We start from the raw sequence: 14,934 nt of genomic DNA on the forward strand, positions 1-14,934 counted from the left end.
TATAATTAGTTATTTCGTTCTCGTAGTTCCTCTGTGTCCCAGCGCACGCAGCATGGTAACTTCTGCCACACGAACCGGAACACTGCATCAAGTGCGATGCGTCGGTGATTTGGCAGTTATTGATATGGCAAGGCATGTTTCGCGAGTTGAGAGGGTTAAGTCGACACAAAAAAATGAATGAATTCGCGGTTTATGCTTACACTTCAAAAAGCGCGCGGAACGACACGGACTTAATTAAAAATGCGACCGATTACCACGACAGCTCGATTACAAGTGATTGATGGTATGTAGTGATAAGCGTTACACATTAGCTGATAACGGCGGGAACATCTTCAATTGGCTCGTATAAAAGTTGCCAATCGGCATTGAATGCCGGTAGTCTGTGGTATTGCTGCCACTAGCGCGCAGGTTTGTCCGAGATGAAACTAGTGTTGACCGTCGTGGTACTGGTGGGGGCATTGGCCTCCACCTGCAGTGGGTACCAGGTAAAGCCCAAGAATTACAGCGCAACAGTTGAACAACTTCAGCACGAATACGGTTAGTACGTCCTCAAAACACTCTTCAGAGCTTCAAGTACCGGGTCGTAAATTGTTTCCATTCCTTTGTCAGCACGTGCCGAGAAGGAGTTCGAGCGGGAGTTCCGCATCTGGAAGCACACGGGAGTGAAGACACCTCGCTTCCGGGAGATGCTCGATTCCTGGAAGATTCCGCGCGAGGAACGTGGCATGGAGCTGGAGGATCTGCCGATCCAGCGGGAGGGTCAGATTTGTCTGCTGTGCCGGTCGGTCGTGGGACAGCTGATGCAGCAACGGCAAAATGGGGCCACCCGGGATGATCTTTTTGGAACGGCGTACGAGCTGTGTACGACGCTGCAGATTCAGGAACCGGACGTTTGCTACGGCGTGATTGAGATCAATATTGACTTCTTTATCTATATCTTTGATAACCGACCATCGCTGGGTTCGGACTCGGTTTGCGCTGTGATCTTCCAGTCGTCGGCGTGCATCTTGTCGGATCCGGAGTTTTTGGATTGGTCCGTGAATGTGGACGCTAGTGGTCGACCCGTTACGGTAAGTTGTAGAAGCTTTAAGATCGATGGGATAAAGTGAATATCAAATCATCCACAGGAATCCAAACATTTTCCGAGCGCGCGCGGTCCCAACGATATCAAGATCGTTCAGATTTCCGATCTGCACTACGATCCCAAGTATCAAATGGGTTACAACGCCGTATGCAACCGGCCGGCATGCTGCCGTAACGATCAAGGTATTCCGGAAGACCCATCGGAGCAGGCAGGTCGCTGGGGAGATTACCGGGACTGTGACTCCCCCTGGGATGCCATCGAGGATGTGATCGATCACGTCGCGGAATTTCACCCGGACGCGGCATACATTTATCACACTGGGGACATGATTGATCACGGCGTTTGGGAAACATCGATTGGGCATAACATTGGAGCTATGAATCGTATCTACAGCAAGTTGATCCGCACCTTCCCGGATACGCCAGTTTTGAACATTCTCGGCAACCATGAGGCACATCCGACGAACGTTTTCGCTCCAACCATCAACGTCCGGCCGGACTTTTCGATGGACTGGCTGTACCGCTTCTCGGCGGATCTCTGGGGTCACTGGTTGCCTCAATCTACGCGGCACACCATCCAGCAGGGTGGTTTCTATACCTATCTGATCCGCCCGGGTCTTCGGGTAGTCGCATTGAACAACCAGGACTGTTACACCTTCAACTGGTGGATCCTCTGGAGGCCGGACTATCTCGCGAACCAGATGCAGTGGCTGCACGACGTTCTGCTCGTGGCGGAACGTAACAACGAGAAGGTTCACATCCTAGCTCACATCCCGTACGCCTCGTCCGGATCGACGTTCCGCATTTGTCAGCGCGAGTTCCGTCGGATTTTGGAACGCTTCCACGACACTATTAGTGCTCAGTTCCATGGACACACGCATCGTGATGAGTTCAACGTGTTTTACTCTCGTGAGTCGCCAGAACATGCGATTAACGTGGCCTGGAACGGAGGCAGCACGACCGCGTTCAGCGATATCAACCCGAACTACATCGTGTACTACGTAGATCCGGAGACTTATGTGAGTAGTTAACTTCTTCAGGTTGATTTCAGTATTCAATTTCATGCAATTCCAGCAAGTAACCGACTTCGAGTCGTACATCTTCAACCTGACGGACGCTAACCTGACGCCGGATCGACGTCCGGATTGGTTCAAGCTGTACTCGTTTGCCGAGGAGTTTGACATGCACAACCTGAGTCCGGCGGAAGCGGATCGAATGGTCAAGCGGCTGGGAACGCCCGCTGGGCGCGATGAACTCTACCGGTACTGGCAGTTCAAGGTCAAGCTGGGCGATCCCTCGCTGGAAGCGGGTTGCGACGAGAACTGCCTGCTGAACCACCTGTGCCAGATTGTGGTCAGCGAAATGGGTGACGATGTGAAGTGTGACGAGCTGCGGGAAACGTTCTTCGATTGAGAGTGTCAATAAAGCGATGAGATTTATGTTTGCGAGTGTTTTGCAATGTAGAGAACGTCAACAGGGTAGCAGTTGAACAAACAGAGTTTATCTAGGTGAAAGGGTTATATAAATCCAGGGAGGATCTGTAAGTGAAGTGGTGCACTTCAGAATGAGGCTCGTGAAAGTGATAGGTCTTGTAGTGGCAGGCTTAAGCTTGTTGGTTGGTGCAAGCCAACAGATAAGCGTGAATGTGGGCACCGAAGAAGTTGACTTTTTCGACAACTTTTTGTCGCTGTTGATGCGAGGTACAGTGGGACAAAACTACGCAAAAGTAGTCGATAAGCTGCTGCAAAATGAGACGTTGGTACTTGCGGATATCGTGGAGACTTCTAATGTCGGTAGTTTGAGTTACACATAAAGTCTGGTGACGTAAAACAGTCTCTTCCAGGCGAAGCTGTGTCTCTCGTGTCGACTAGTGTTCTACACCTTGATCAAAATGACTCGAAGAAGAGACATTCCTAAAGCTACCGTTGAGGTCGTTGGAAGAACGCTGTGTCGGCTGTCGGGTCGCCCGATCCATGTCTGCAATGGTATCGCTAGGATTAACATTGTAGGTACCTGGAGACTCTGAGGTAAACTATACTAAGTATCGTGCATTGTAGGACTCCCTCACTCACATCATCCAAGCTCGGCAAGATCTTACCGCCGACGACTTTTGCCGTCAAACGATGGAGGACGTTGGATGTAGCGATCGGAAAGGATCTGATACTATCAGACAGCAGGTCGCGATAAGCCCAAAATCAAAAGAATACAAGATTTCAGGTAAGATCGGTAAACCAATGAAGATCCTTCACCTTGGAGACATTCACATGGATCAGGAGTACGTTATTGGTGCGGAAAGTGATTGTGATTCCGGAGCTTGCTGTCGGTACATCGACCCGTTCAGGGTGCGCAACAACAAGTGGGGTGACTTGGGACATTGCGACCAACCGGCGTTCGCCTTTCAGCACGCTCTCGAGCAGATGGCTGCGAAGCACAAGGACATTGATGTGATCTATATGACCGGGAACATTATTCATCATCACGCGTGGGATTTGACGAAGAGTTACGTCACGAGAGATATTAGGAAGGCCGCTGCGGTGGTTCGGGCCAAGTTGGCTTTCAAAGAGGTTCCTGTGTTCTTGGCGTTGGGACTGCACGACACTCATACCTGGGGAAAGTTTTCTCCAGCGGAAGCTGGTGATGTTGGCCATGAGTACCTTTACAAAGATTTCGAGGATGTCCTTAAGACCAAGTTCTACGTACGCCCAGGACTTGAATTCCCGACAAACCATGAGGGATATTACAGCGTCAAATTACGAGAAGGTCTCAGAGTGATCGTTCTGAACAACAACATTGCCAACATCTACAACTGGTGGCTCCTGCACCCGACAAACACATTCTACTTCCGCCAACTGCAATATCTGTACGACACACTCGAAAAAGCCGAACTCAACGGTGAGCGTGTGCATATTATGGCTCACCTCCCTCCGCGAAGTGAGCACCTGCTGGCCGATTGGACCGCTCAGTATAGGAAAATTGTGAACCGCTTCGCGCACGTAATCGTAGCGGAGTTCAACGGGAACACCCACTTGGACGAGTTTAGGCTGTCGTACAGGGGTAAGGAAGCGATTGGGGTAGCGTGGAACGCAGGGTCGCTGGCAGCTTACAGCGGAGTTAATCCGAGCTATCGAGTTTATGAAGTGGACCCAAAGTCATATGTAAGTTTATGACGAATATTAAATGGCTTGAGTAACAATCGATTTCCATTTTTTAGGCTGTGGAAAATCATCAAACCTATTTTTTCGACCTTGAAGAGACCAATAGAAAGAACCAGAAACCATCCTGGAAGCTGGAGTATGATATGAAAGCTGCGTATAATCTGCAAGATCTAACGCCATCTTCGTTACATGATTTATTCACAAAATTAAGCAAGGATGATGATCTATTCAAGAAATATCACTCATATCAGTTTCGAGGAGTTGGTCAAAATTGTAGTGAAGAATGTCGCAGGGAAACCCTTTGTAATATTGTTGGAAATGAACTTTGTAAAACATTGATTTCCAAATAAATGCCATTCGAATGCAAAATCGAATCTGTTAATAATCGTAAGATTAGTCACGTGATGTGACTAGACGTAATACTAGGATGCTAAACATTGCTAGCTTTATCAGCAAGCGTTTATTGACTCAAGTGACCAAATGGTGTTCGTTTGTTTTCCTTAGTAAAATTGATAATTACACCACTCTACAAAGAACGTCGAGTTCGGGAATTCTCTTTTTTGATTGATTTCAAAAAGGGACCATCCATAAACCAGGGGGAGGAGGGGTTCAGCGACTGTCTACGCTCCATACAAAAAAGTGTGTTTTTTTTAATTTGCGAATTTATATGATATCATTGACAGGTTCATTAATAACAAATAGAGGGTGACGATTCTCGAGATTTTCAATTTCCCGGGAATCGAGAGTTTAATTTGGCCATTTCCCGGGAATTCCCGGGACCCGGGAGTTTTTTTTACTATGCCAATAGTGGCAAAATTTAAAAAGAAAAGTATGTATTAAATTCGTAATTCATTCGTTATTTATTCGTTATTTATTCGTTATCAAATTAAGTATCCTCATAATTTTGAAGAACTATATAGTTTACTATAATTGTTTTAAAATGTTTACGAATCATAATTCGCAATGAGTGACTTTTCAAATGTTTCACAAACTTATTCCATGAACTTCTTATTATTCAATTTTTGTGAAGTAAAAACATAGCTGATATAAAATTTTCCAGTATCGAGATTTTTGCAATATGATAAATAACGACTCAAAACAATAATTTAATTTTTTTTCATCCTTTTTAAGGTCAACAGTACCTAAATTTTAATTGAAGATATATTTACAGTTATCAGGAAAACCGGAGTATTCACAATTGGCGAACCTTAACTTTACAAAGATTACCGCACCAAAGTTTAATATTGAGGTTGAAGTGAAACATAAAATGACATCGCTTAGACATCAAACAAAGAAATTACCTTGAAAATTAAGTTGGGTACTTAGAATTAAAAAAAAAAAAGAGGATTGCTATGCTTTGAACTTATCTTGAAAAAGCTTTTACCTCTTAGAAATAATAAATAAAAATAATATTTCTAGAGTTTTTTTTTCACAACACAACTCTGGATTTATAAAAAAGAAAACATTAAATTTCATTTCTAGGGTGTAACTGCAGAGTATGTTTTAAGGTAAATTTTGGGGTCCACATTTTTTTTGGCTTCTCTCGATTATAGTTATTGGAATTTTTGACAAGTTAAAATAAAAAAAAAATAAAAAAAATATGAATAGGAAGATTAGAGAAGCATTGGTTTATTTGAATTTGAACATCGAACATTAGACATCCAATGTTCCAAACAATTTTGATTTTTTCAAATAATTCTTGATTAGTTTATATAATTTTGCCTCAATATTTATAAATTTAAAATTTCCCGGGAGTCTCGACCGAATTTCCCGGGAATCGAGAGGTCCAAAAATGGTCGATTTCCCGGGAATTCCCGCTCGTCACCCTCTAATAACAAATTTCATTTCTTGACTATAATATTTATATCTTTTTTATGTTATGTCAATATTAAAATTGGATGAATCTAAAATGATAATCTTCTGAAGATTAATGAAATATTAATATGCAGCATTTCCCCACGAAAACAGCATGACTTGGAAAAAAAAGTTCTCCGATCCAGCTCAAAATTTTTCTGGGAGTTCCTTGGCAGAAATAATTAGACCCGTATTTTTTTGTTTGGCTATTAGTATGACGTACGTCGTGTTAGGGTGGTCCGAAAAATTGCCATTTTTGCCGATTTTTGCAAAAACCACATTTAAAAAAAATCATAGCTCCGCACCATTTCAACCGATTTTTGCTGTCTTGGGCGCAAACGAAAGGTGCTTTTAAGGAAAAAATAGTTAGAAGTTGCAACTTACTAGCCTCACATTTGGAAAGGTCAAATAAAAACATAAAATGCTCTTTTGAAGGTCTCGGGACCAAAAAGCCCATGTCTGAAAATATTTTTATCAGAATCTTGTCAGATTCCTCGGAAAATTTTACAAAACAAATTAAAAAATTGTGAAGTTATGTTTTTAATAATCCAAGATATTTTTTTTGAAAATCAATACTGGGTTTTTGACATGCTGCACGCATAAACGGAAAAATGACAAAAGGGGAAAAAATCGACTTTTCCACTAAAACTGCGATAACTTTAAAATTTAAGCGATGACCTACCTGTTTACATGTTTGGGTACCAAAACTTTTGTGATTGAAAGACGCAACTTTTGGTTTATTTAAATTATTTCAAAAAATTTTGGTCTTATTGGTAAAAAGTTAAAGCCATTGAAATTTTTAAAGAAGTAATTTTTAAATTCAGGTATTTACAAAGCGTAGGAAAATTGTACTGCATATGGTAAGGGAAATCAAGCACTTTAGTGCTGAAAATATCTCAAAGTCATTTTTGAAAACTGGGTTAAAATTTTGTAATGTCAAAATTCAATAGAAAACTGTATGTGATGTAAAATTCAAACATTTTTCATAGAAACTCAAAATATTTCCATAAATTCTTTTTTTTTATTTTAAAAAGTTATACTACAATTATTGCATTTTTGCATCATTATGCTGTCTCTGTTTTTATATAAGACACTATTTTTAGTATTTAAATCCAAATTATCAAGCTATTTTGTAGTTTGACTTTAGTTATCGGCGCCTTTTTCTTGTTTAAATATTTACTTAGGATTTTTTTAACTAACTGGAACCTATTGTTCAAACATCGATTTCGGCGCTGACTACCTACAATACAATACACTTTGCTCGGAATTGGGAATGGAAAACATGAAATCTGATCATTGTTGTCACTTTTCTTATGAAAGATGTTTCAATCTTGACACCTCCTAAAATTGGCCGCCGTCTCGTGACTCGCGCGCGCGTTGTTTATCATTTTTCATATTTGTTTTATTATCGTTTTAAAAAATCCAAACACATCACGATTTAGAGAATTTTCTCAGCTTTCTAACTACGGGTTCATTTTTCAAAAAAAACGAGTTTTTCTTCTCCGTCGGTGCTTTTTAGTAAAATAGTTTTTCAAAATTCCTGGGTATTTCAAAATTTATCGCGATGACCTATACTTTTTTATACACCAAAATGTTCGTTGGTATGTGGGCAACATATGTCTAGAACATTGTTATAATTTTTGACCAATAAATAATGCCGTTTTTTAGTAAAAACTAAAGCGCGCATCACCATATTTTGAAAATAGCGAAAAAGCTGGTTTATACCTTGGAAGGCAAATATCTCGAAATTCAATGCGATGACCTACACTTTTTATCGATTGAAAATGCTCAGAAATATTCAAGAATCAATTTGTAGTACTTTGAAAAATATTTTAGTACATAAAAATATTAATTTTGGGCAAAAGATTGCAAAAAATCTATTTTTATCAAAGAAACTCAAATATTTTCCAAGTATTTCTCTAATATCTCAAAATTCAATGCGATGACCTATACTTTTTATTGATGGAGAATGGAAAAAAAAATGGAAAAAACTGGCGAAAACTGGCCAAAGCCGACTACATTAAACATTTGTAATTATAACTTGGGTCTCCAGCAATCAAATTCAACCAAACTTCGGGACAATGCATAGAATGGTCAGCCAAACAAAACACGTTTGTTATTGTTTACATTGCGTGCTCTGTTTTTGGTTTACTCAAGGTCAAACATTAAAATGCATTTTTCTCGTCAAAAAGCGACGTGCGACAAAATAGAACGACCTTGAAATCGATCTCGTCTCGCATAAATGAACAATAGAAATAATTACAACAGTTTCCGAAACTAAATGACTAATAAACGAAGTTTACCAGTATCACAAAGACAAGTAGGTACGCTGAGTATTTTAATTAATTTGAAGTTTTGAATAATAAACAAATTTAAACAATAAGAAGATACATTAAAAATATAATTTCTTCAACAGGAGAGAACACATTCTACTGGCACTACGTTTTTCGGCAAGAGCAAGACAATAATGACTCCGTAACTTCGCGATTGATTGTTGAACGAAGTAGCATAAGAAACAAGGGGAAAACTGAATCGCAATCCTGACATTACATAAACTCGAAGATTATCTTCTTGGTATTGCCTTGTAACTGAATGAGAAGTAGACAGTAGATTGGTTTGTTGAGATTAAACATGTTGTTTGTAATGATGATAAATACTTTATGGATGACATCCGGAGTCAAAATTGCTTCAAAGGATACCCGACTTCGCAGGTCTGGAGACACCAAAGTAAGATCGAAAATACTCGAATATAAAAATAACCAGTCGGGAAGTTGTTTGTAAACATTTTATTCGAGTGATTGCAGTTTTTATCAGTCAAACTCATGTAACATGGCCAACCTTATCAATGAGCAATGCAACATGAGACTGATAAAAATTATGCAATTATTTTTAGCGCAAAAAAAAAACAACTATCAGCAACATTTTTCTTGTCCTGATAACAAAGCTCATTCAATGCTCTAAGTTGTCTACATCTAGGCTATTTCCACGTTCAGCAAAAGCTAACCACTAAAAGCGGTTTTAATCAGAACCGCCACCATCACGATCCAAACTCCAAGCTGCACTTTCAACCCTTGAACCCCGTTCAGCGACTTGCTAATCCACTTCTCGTGATGAACGACGTCCATGTAGACGCCGGGGAAGTTCGGATGGGCACAGCCGGCTCCGAAGCTCACAATTCCCGCCACCCGATTCTGGCAGATCAACGCCCCGCCGGAATCTCCCTGGCAGGCGTCCCGACCGGGCGCGGCCGCACACATCATTCCCTTCGCCAGCGTTCCCTGGTAGGCGGCGTTGCAGTGCTCGAAACTAACAACCTCCAGGTTGACCCGCTGCAGCGTCGGACTGACCTTGGTGCTGTCCGCGGCCGTAACGCCCCAGCCTGCAAGCGAGCACAGTTGACCGGCTGCGGGAGCTGCCGAGGCACGTTTCGTTGGGTAGAGTGTGGCAGTTTTGACAAAATCTGAGGTTACTCGTACCAGGGCTAGGTCGTTGGCCAGCGTGGCCGGGCTGTACTTGTCGTGGACGGAGATGGTGCGGGCTTGTCGCACCTGACGCGTTGGAGCGCCCATTTTTGGCAGGATGTTCAGGTCGTCGGCCATGGCTTGGATCTGTTCAGGAAGGGATTGTGACTATCCCCTCAAGCTTGTATGTACTGTTCTTAACTCACCATCGAAACACTCATCGGCACGCCCCTCCTATCGGTAACGCAGTGCGCCGCGGTCAGCACGTGCTGCATGGTCAGCAGGGTTCCGCCACAAAAGTGGGCCCCATTCGTGACCAACTGCAGCGAAACCTTTGACGGAAACTCGCCGATCGTAGCCGGGGTTCCGCCGACGATCCGCGGGAACCAAATGGGCTTCCCTTCGGCGTCAAAGTGCGGATGTTTGTACAGCGGAATTCCCGCTTCCAGCGGAGACGGTGGTGGTGGGGTCGTGGCCAACGGCGGCAGGGCTTCCATCGGAGACGGCGGTGGTGGAGTTGTGGCCAACGGTGGCAGGGAACTCACAGAATCGAACGGCATCGGCAGCGTTACGTTGGTGGAGTTGTTCAGCCATGGTGGGGACGCCAGCGGCGGTTGATGTTGCTGGTGCACGACCACGTGGGTGATGTGCGTTACGTAGGTCACATTGGTGGCATTCTGTTCCAAAGTGGGATCAACTGCAAAGAAATTGAAACAAGTCACGTGACACTTTCAAAACTCGGATTCAATTAAATGCAAAGGCTTACTAAGTGAAAGCAAACACAACAACGCAGAGCTGACCAAGAGTGCCATTTTGAGTGGACTCGATGTCGAACGGCAACTGATGGGACTAGAGAGAGACATCTTGGAAACCTCAGCCCCGGCAAAGGGATTTTGAAATCGATACGGCGCGATTCTTATCAAATTCGAAAGCCCACAAGCTTCTTGATAAGGAGTGGTGTGGCCGGCATTTAGTTGCTGGTTTTGTTGTGATTTTAGATATCAGGTGTTACCAGCCGTTATGGAGAAAAGAAGTACCATTTTTTTTAGTTGCAAACGCCTTTTGGTATGTCGACCATTTAGTACTTTTCGAGAAATCGAATTTTTGAAGTTTGGTGGGAAATATTTCCAAAACTATGAACGTTTTAAAGCAATCGATTCATATTCTTTTTATTGCTAAACAAACGCTCCAAATTTCAACTAATTTGGATACACCAGTAAATAAATGCAGTTAAAAACAAAAAAGTGAATTGCAAATATCATATGTGTGCATTGATAGTGATAAAATGTGCTTCGTATCACAAGTGTGCACATAATTCTCATACAAATTGAAATAAGCTTAAATTAAAAGTTTTTCTGACATTTTCAGTATATTTTCAATATTAACAGATGGATTTGCTTTAGAAAAATGTGTATCAAAATGTATCATATTGTGGAACATAAGCGAACTTCCAAAATCGGCTTTTAGCTTCTTGTAAGGTTTGTTGAGTTTAACAAAACGTCCTCATTGAATCAATTTCGACCAAAATGGTCGTTGTTTGGAAAGTTTTAGAATTTTATTGAAGGAGGTATTAGACTATGACAAACAAAAAAAAACAAACTCGCAGTTTTTAATAGTTTTTTTCCTGCATTTGTTTGAAGAAACGTCAGCCTGGATACATGTTGCTTTGTGTGCGAGATTGTCAAAAAAATCATCATACCGGTTCGAGAATTGAATCTACGACCTCCAGCATGCCGCTCAAATGCCGCTAGTCGACACCCAGCATGTTTTTTTTGTTTGTCATAGTCTAATACCTCCTTCAATAACATTCTAAAACTTTCCAAACAACGACCATTTTGGTCAGTGTTCCCAGTGAGTAGATTTACTCTTTGAAGGGATCTGGCTTTGCCGAGCCAGACAGGAATCGAACTCATATGCCTTCCGCTTACAAGGCGAAACACATAACCTCACGGCCCCGGTAGATCGGGAATAAACAAAAACGAGAGCACGCAATGTAAACAATAACAATGTGCATCGTCCTGAAGTTTGGTTGAATTTGGTAGCTGGAGTTCTAAATTATAACTGAAAATGTTTACGGTAATCGAGCTCGTTCCCGTGTCAAACTTGTTCTGACCTGAAATCCCTTTGGCCAATTGTCACACTCACATCAATTTTCAGGCTGTGTCAAGATAGCACGACAAGATTGAAACTTCCCAAATTTAGTTTTCGGCTTATCAGTCCCAGTAGCAAGTAAAACGAAATTCAGTTTTTTGAAATTAAATATGTCTTTATTGAACTTTCTTATAATAATTACATTTCATTTACATTCTAAGTGGTATGGCTAAATGCTCTTCATCTTTGTTATATTTTTCGTTTTCTTATTAACTGTTCACATTCATTTATTTACTTCAAATTGTTTTAAATTTTTGCATTGAATCGAATACATTTGGGTAAAAAAGAAAAAAAAAAAAAAAAAAAATCACTTTAACAACTAATCCTAAATAACTAAAAAAGCAAATTCATTGAAATATTCAAAATCATTAGAACGAGTAAACTACGAACTGTATTTCAAGATAAATCCTCCAAGCGTTCTTACTTGTTCCGCACGAGTTTTGCAACCACGCAGTGTTGTTGTCATCTCGATGAAAATGTTCAGAAGTTCTTGTGGTGAAAACAGGTCACTGCTGCCTTCATCCGTTGATGTTGGTTGGTTTTCCCTCGGTTGCTGACTGAAGCCTGGAGGTGTTGTATTCTCTGCAACTTTTTGCCGCTGATTTAACGGCAATGGCTGCAGATTTGGAACCACTCGAACAGATCCCGCTCCAGGTGACGCCAAAGCAGGAAAATCCACGTCCGTGAAAGTTGGTGGTGTTTTGCGACAATTTGGTTGGTGCCTCGTCGTCGCTTGCTGCCGAATTTTTACAAACTCTGCTCGTTTTGGGCAGCTTCGATTCTTGGTCGAATGGTTGCCGCCGCAATTGAAGCATTTGGCTTCAATGTTCTCGTTGATTGTTTCGCAAGCTTGAGTTTTGTGCTCACCTCCGCAGGTTGCACAACGACTCTTGATGAAACAGTTCCTTCCACCATGCCCAAACTGCAAGCAGTTCGAACACTGTGTCACGTCACGGTGCACTGGACGATAACGTTCCCAAGTCACGATGATGTTGAAAATTGCCCGAACTGCTTTCAGCTCAGACGGCGTTGTCGATCCTTTCTCGAGATGAACCAGGTACAGTTGATCACGATACTTGATGTCCTTGTTGTGTCTCGTCATCTTGAAGACTTCGATCACGTTCAACTTAAGAGTTTTGAGCTCTTCTTTCAGCACACTCACATCCATGTCGTACAGGCCTCGGAGGACCTGTTTCATGGGGCGTTTACCTGGATCGTCATGGCTGTAGTATTCAATCTTTGTGTTGTTCAGGAAATCCCGAACGTAGTTGTAATCCTTTCTGGTAGGTAGCAGAATTTTGAGTCCATCAGCACACAAGCGAATGGAAGCTCGTAAAGCACCAGATTTGATAAATCCGGTCAGCCACTTTCGCACCGAATCCGATGACGATGTTTTCACAAAATGGGTGGCAACTTTTCCCGTCGTTCAAATTCTTCCTTCTCGCTCACGTCCACAGGGAGGGTAGCGAACTGGTTTCCAGACGAATTTTGAGCGTCCTTGCTCAAACTGCCTGGCTTTGCAGGTAGCGCTTCGGCATTCTTTAGCTTCTTCAAATCTGCCGATCCTGCTGGTGAGGACCGCCTCTTTTTCTTGCCGTGAGGCATTTTTGCACTTTTTAAGCACTTTTCAGGAGCTAAAATCCAGGAGTACCTCACTGAATGGTGGTCCACAAAGGAATGACGAAATTCAGTTTTATGCCCGACGTTTCTATAAATATATTTGTTACGCTTTGTGTAATTCATGTATGTTTTAATTTAATCATGTATTATGTCTTGTTTGCAGAACCCTTGAAAATGATATTATATAAATCGAAACGTCGGGCATAAAAAACAAAATTTCGTTTTACTTGCTAGGGGAAATATACCATTTCTAATCAAACACCTATCTTCGTCATATGAAGAGTTTGATGCTCGATTAAAGCTCCAAAAATACTATTTAGGCTATAAACTTACCAGCAACAGCACCGCCTCAAGTAAGCACGAAATTTTATGCCATTTACTGGCAAAAAAGATTAAATTTAATGCACTTTTGATCATAATTTCTATTTTGCGAGACCATTTCTCATCATTTTGCTAGCACACACAGTGACACACGCGAGAAACCCTCAAACGCTTAATGAATATCGCCAAAATCAACTTTTCACTTTCGCTTACTTTTTCACGGCGCTTTCGATACAAAACTGCCCCCAACTTTCGTCAATATGTTCTTTTGCACATTAGTTAGTCACTCAATTGAAAAATAATCCCGAAACATGTAAATAATTAGCAAGCGCCATGAAAAAAACAAACGCGCCCAGTCGTTTGACGTTTGACTTTTGACTACCCATTCTAATCGAAGGCTGAAGAAAACCGAGCGAGAAGCGAAAGTAAAAAAGAACAAAGGGTGGCCACCAACACCACCAGCAGTGACTGTTGGAGTGAGCCAGTGATGCCAGGAAATGTTCTCTATAAATGCTACTTTTCGTGAGTGTTCGCTTAAAATTTCATCAATTTTGGCAGCACTTAGCAGACCCAAAAGAGCGCTGGAAGAAAAAAAGAACTTAGCTGAAAATAGATAAATTGGGCGTTGCCCAATGCATTCTCGTTTGATTAGAATACATTTTGGAAATATTTTTTTCAAATGCTTGTAAAAGAAATAGAATAACTTTTAGGAAAGTGAAAATAAACAGAAATGTTCACAAAAAGTTGCTCTACCCGTTGGTGTACTTGGTTTTAGTAAATTTCAAGGAACACTCCAGATTATACAGCATCATTCAAACACGACCGCTTATTAGGCTTAAAATGGGTTTATTTCCTCTACTGGGACTGATAAGCTGAAAACAAAATTTGAGAATTGATCCACCAGTCGATAGCACTCATCTGTTGATTGAAACTTCTTTCATATGAAAAGTGACAACAATGCACGGAGTTTTTTCGGTTTTTATTGAATATCTCAGGATTGAAATCGAATATTGGGGATCTGTGAAGGTCAAAAGGTGAGGCATTGTGAGCTGAACGAAATGGCGTTCTTAACTCAATTTGGCCCAAATTGCACATACGACATGTTAGCAGGACAGCGACGAACTATGGTCTCTTGGAACAAGCTGTCAAGTAATATAGCTTCTTCTTTGTGAACAACGACATCACTAAATTTAAATTTTAGGATCCAATTAAGTGACATTTGAAAATAAATATTTCAACAATCGAAATTCTTTGTGAGACTGTTTCTCAGAAACTATTTTTCCAATTTT

General features: G+C 41.4%; 3 protein-coding genes across 3 annotated transcripts; 2 read left to right on the forward strand and 1 right to left on the reverse strand.

The window, feature by feature from the left end:
- The first annotated feature begins 358 nt into the window (after positions 1-358).
- On the forward strand, positions 359-2,522 carry LOC6045395 (sphingomyelin phosphodiesterase). The gene is made up of 4 exons (XM_001862738.2): positions 359-537; positions 610-1,070; positions 1,128-2,102; positions 2,158-2,522. Exons 1-4 carry the CDS (start codon positions 420-422, stop codon positions 2,494-2,496), a joined length of 1,893 nt encoding a protein of 630 aa, XP_001862773.2. The 5' UTR covers positions 359-419; the 3' UTR covers positions 2,497-2,522.
- Positions 2,523-2,643: 121 nt separating this feature from the next.
- On the forward strand, positions 2,644-4,750 carry LOC6045394 (sphingomyelin phosphodiesterase 1). The gene is made up of 4 exons (XM_001862737.2): positions 2,644-2,872; positions 2,927-3,088; positions 3,141-4,238; positions 4,295-4,750. Exons 1-4 carry the CDS (start codon positions 2,648-2,650, stop codon positions 4,586-4,588), a joined length of 1,779 nt encoding a protein of 592 aa, XP_001862772.2. The 5' UTR covers positions 2,644-2,647; the 3' UTR covers positions 4,589-4,750.
- A 4,113-nt stretch (positions 4,751-8,863) lies between these two features.
- Positions 8,864-10,434, reverse strand: LOC6045393 (trypsin beta). Its single transcript, XM_001862736.2, has 3 exons — positions 10,320-10,434; positions 9,760-10,250; positions 8,864-9,700 (listed from the first exon to the last, which is right to left on the reverse strand). Exons 1-3 carry the CDS (start codon positions 10,414-10,416, stop codon positions 9,092-9,094), a joined length of 1,197 nt encoding a protein of 398 aa, XP_001862771.2. The 5' UTR covers positions 10,417-10,434; the 3' UTR covers positions 8,864-9,091.
- Between the last annotated feature and the right edge of the window lie 4,500 nt (positions 10,435-14,934).

This window comes from Culex quinquefasciatus, chromosome 1, assembly GCF_015732765.1.
Source record: "Culex quinquefasciatus strain JHB chromosome 1, VPISU_Cqui_1.0_pri_paternal, whole genome shotgun sequence".
Lineage (NCBI taxonomy): Eukaryota > Metazoa > Arthropoda > Insecta > Diptera > Culicidae > Culex > Culex quinquefasciatus.

Coding starts and splice junctions, on each gene's coding strand:
- LOC6045395 (XM_001862738.2), top strand. CDS start 420: ATGAAACTAGTGTTGACCGTCGTGGTACTGGTGGGGGCATTGGCCTCC. Junction 538..609: donor ACAACTTCAGCACGAATACG/GTTAGTACGTCC, acceptor TTCCTTTGTCAG/CACGTGCCGAGAAGGAGTTC. Junction 2,103..2,157: donor ACGTAGATCCGGAGACTTAT/GTGAGTAGTTAA, acceptor ATGCAATTCCAG/CAAGTAACCGACTTCGAGTC.
- LOC6045394 (XM_001862737.2), top strand. CDS start 2,648: ATGAGGCTCGTGAAAGTGATAGGTCTTGTAGTGGCAGGCTTAAGCTTG. Junction 2,873..2,926: donor ATATCGTGGAGACTTCTAAT/GTCGGTAGTTTG, acceptor AGTCTCTTCCAG/GCGAAGCTGTGTCTCTCGTG. Junction 4,239..4,294: donor AAGTGGACCCAAAGTCATAT/GTAAGTTTATGA, acceptor TCCATTTTTTAG/GCTGTGGAAAATCATCAAAC.
- LOC6045393 (XM_001862736.2), bottom strand. CDS start 10,416: ATGTCTCTCTCTAGTCCCATCAGTTGCCGTTCGACATCGAGTCCACTC. Junction 10,251..10,319: donor GTTGTGTTTGCTTTCACTTA/GTAAGCCTTTGC, acceptor ATTTCTTTGCAG/TTGATCCCACTTTGGAACAG. Junction 9,701..9,759: donor TGCCGATGAGTGTTTCGATG/GTGAGTTAAGAA, acceptor CTTCCTGAACAG/ATCCAAGCCATGGCCGACGA.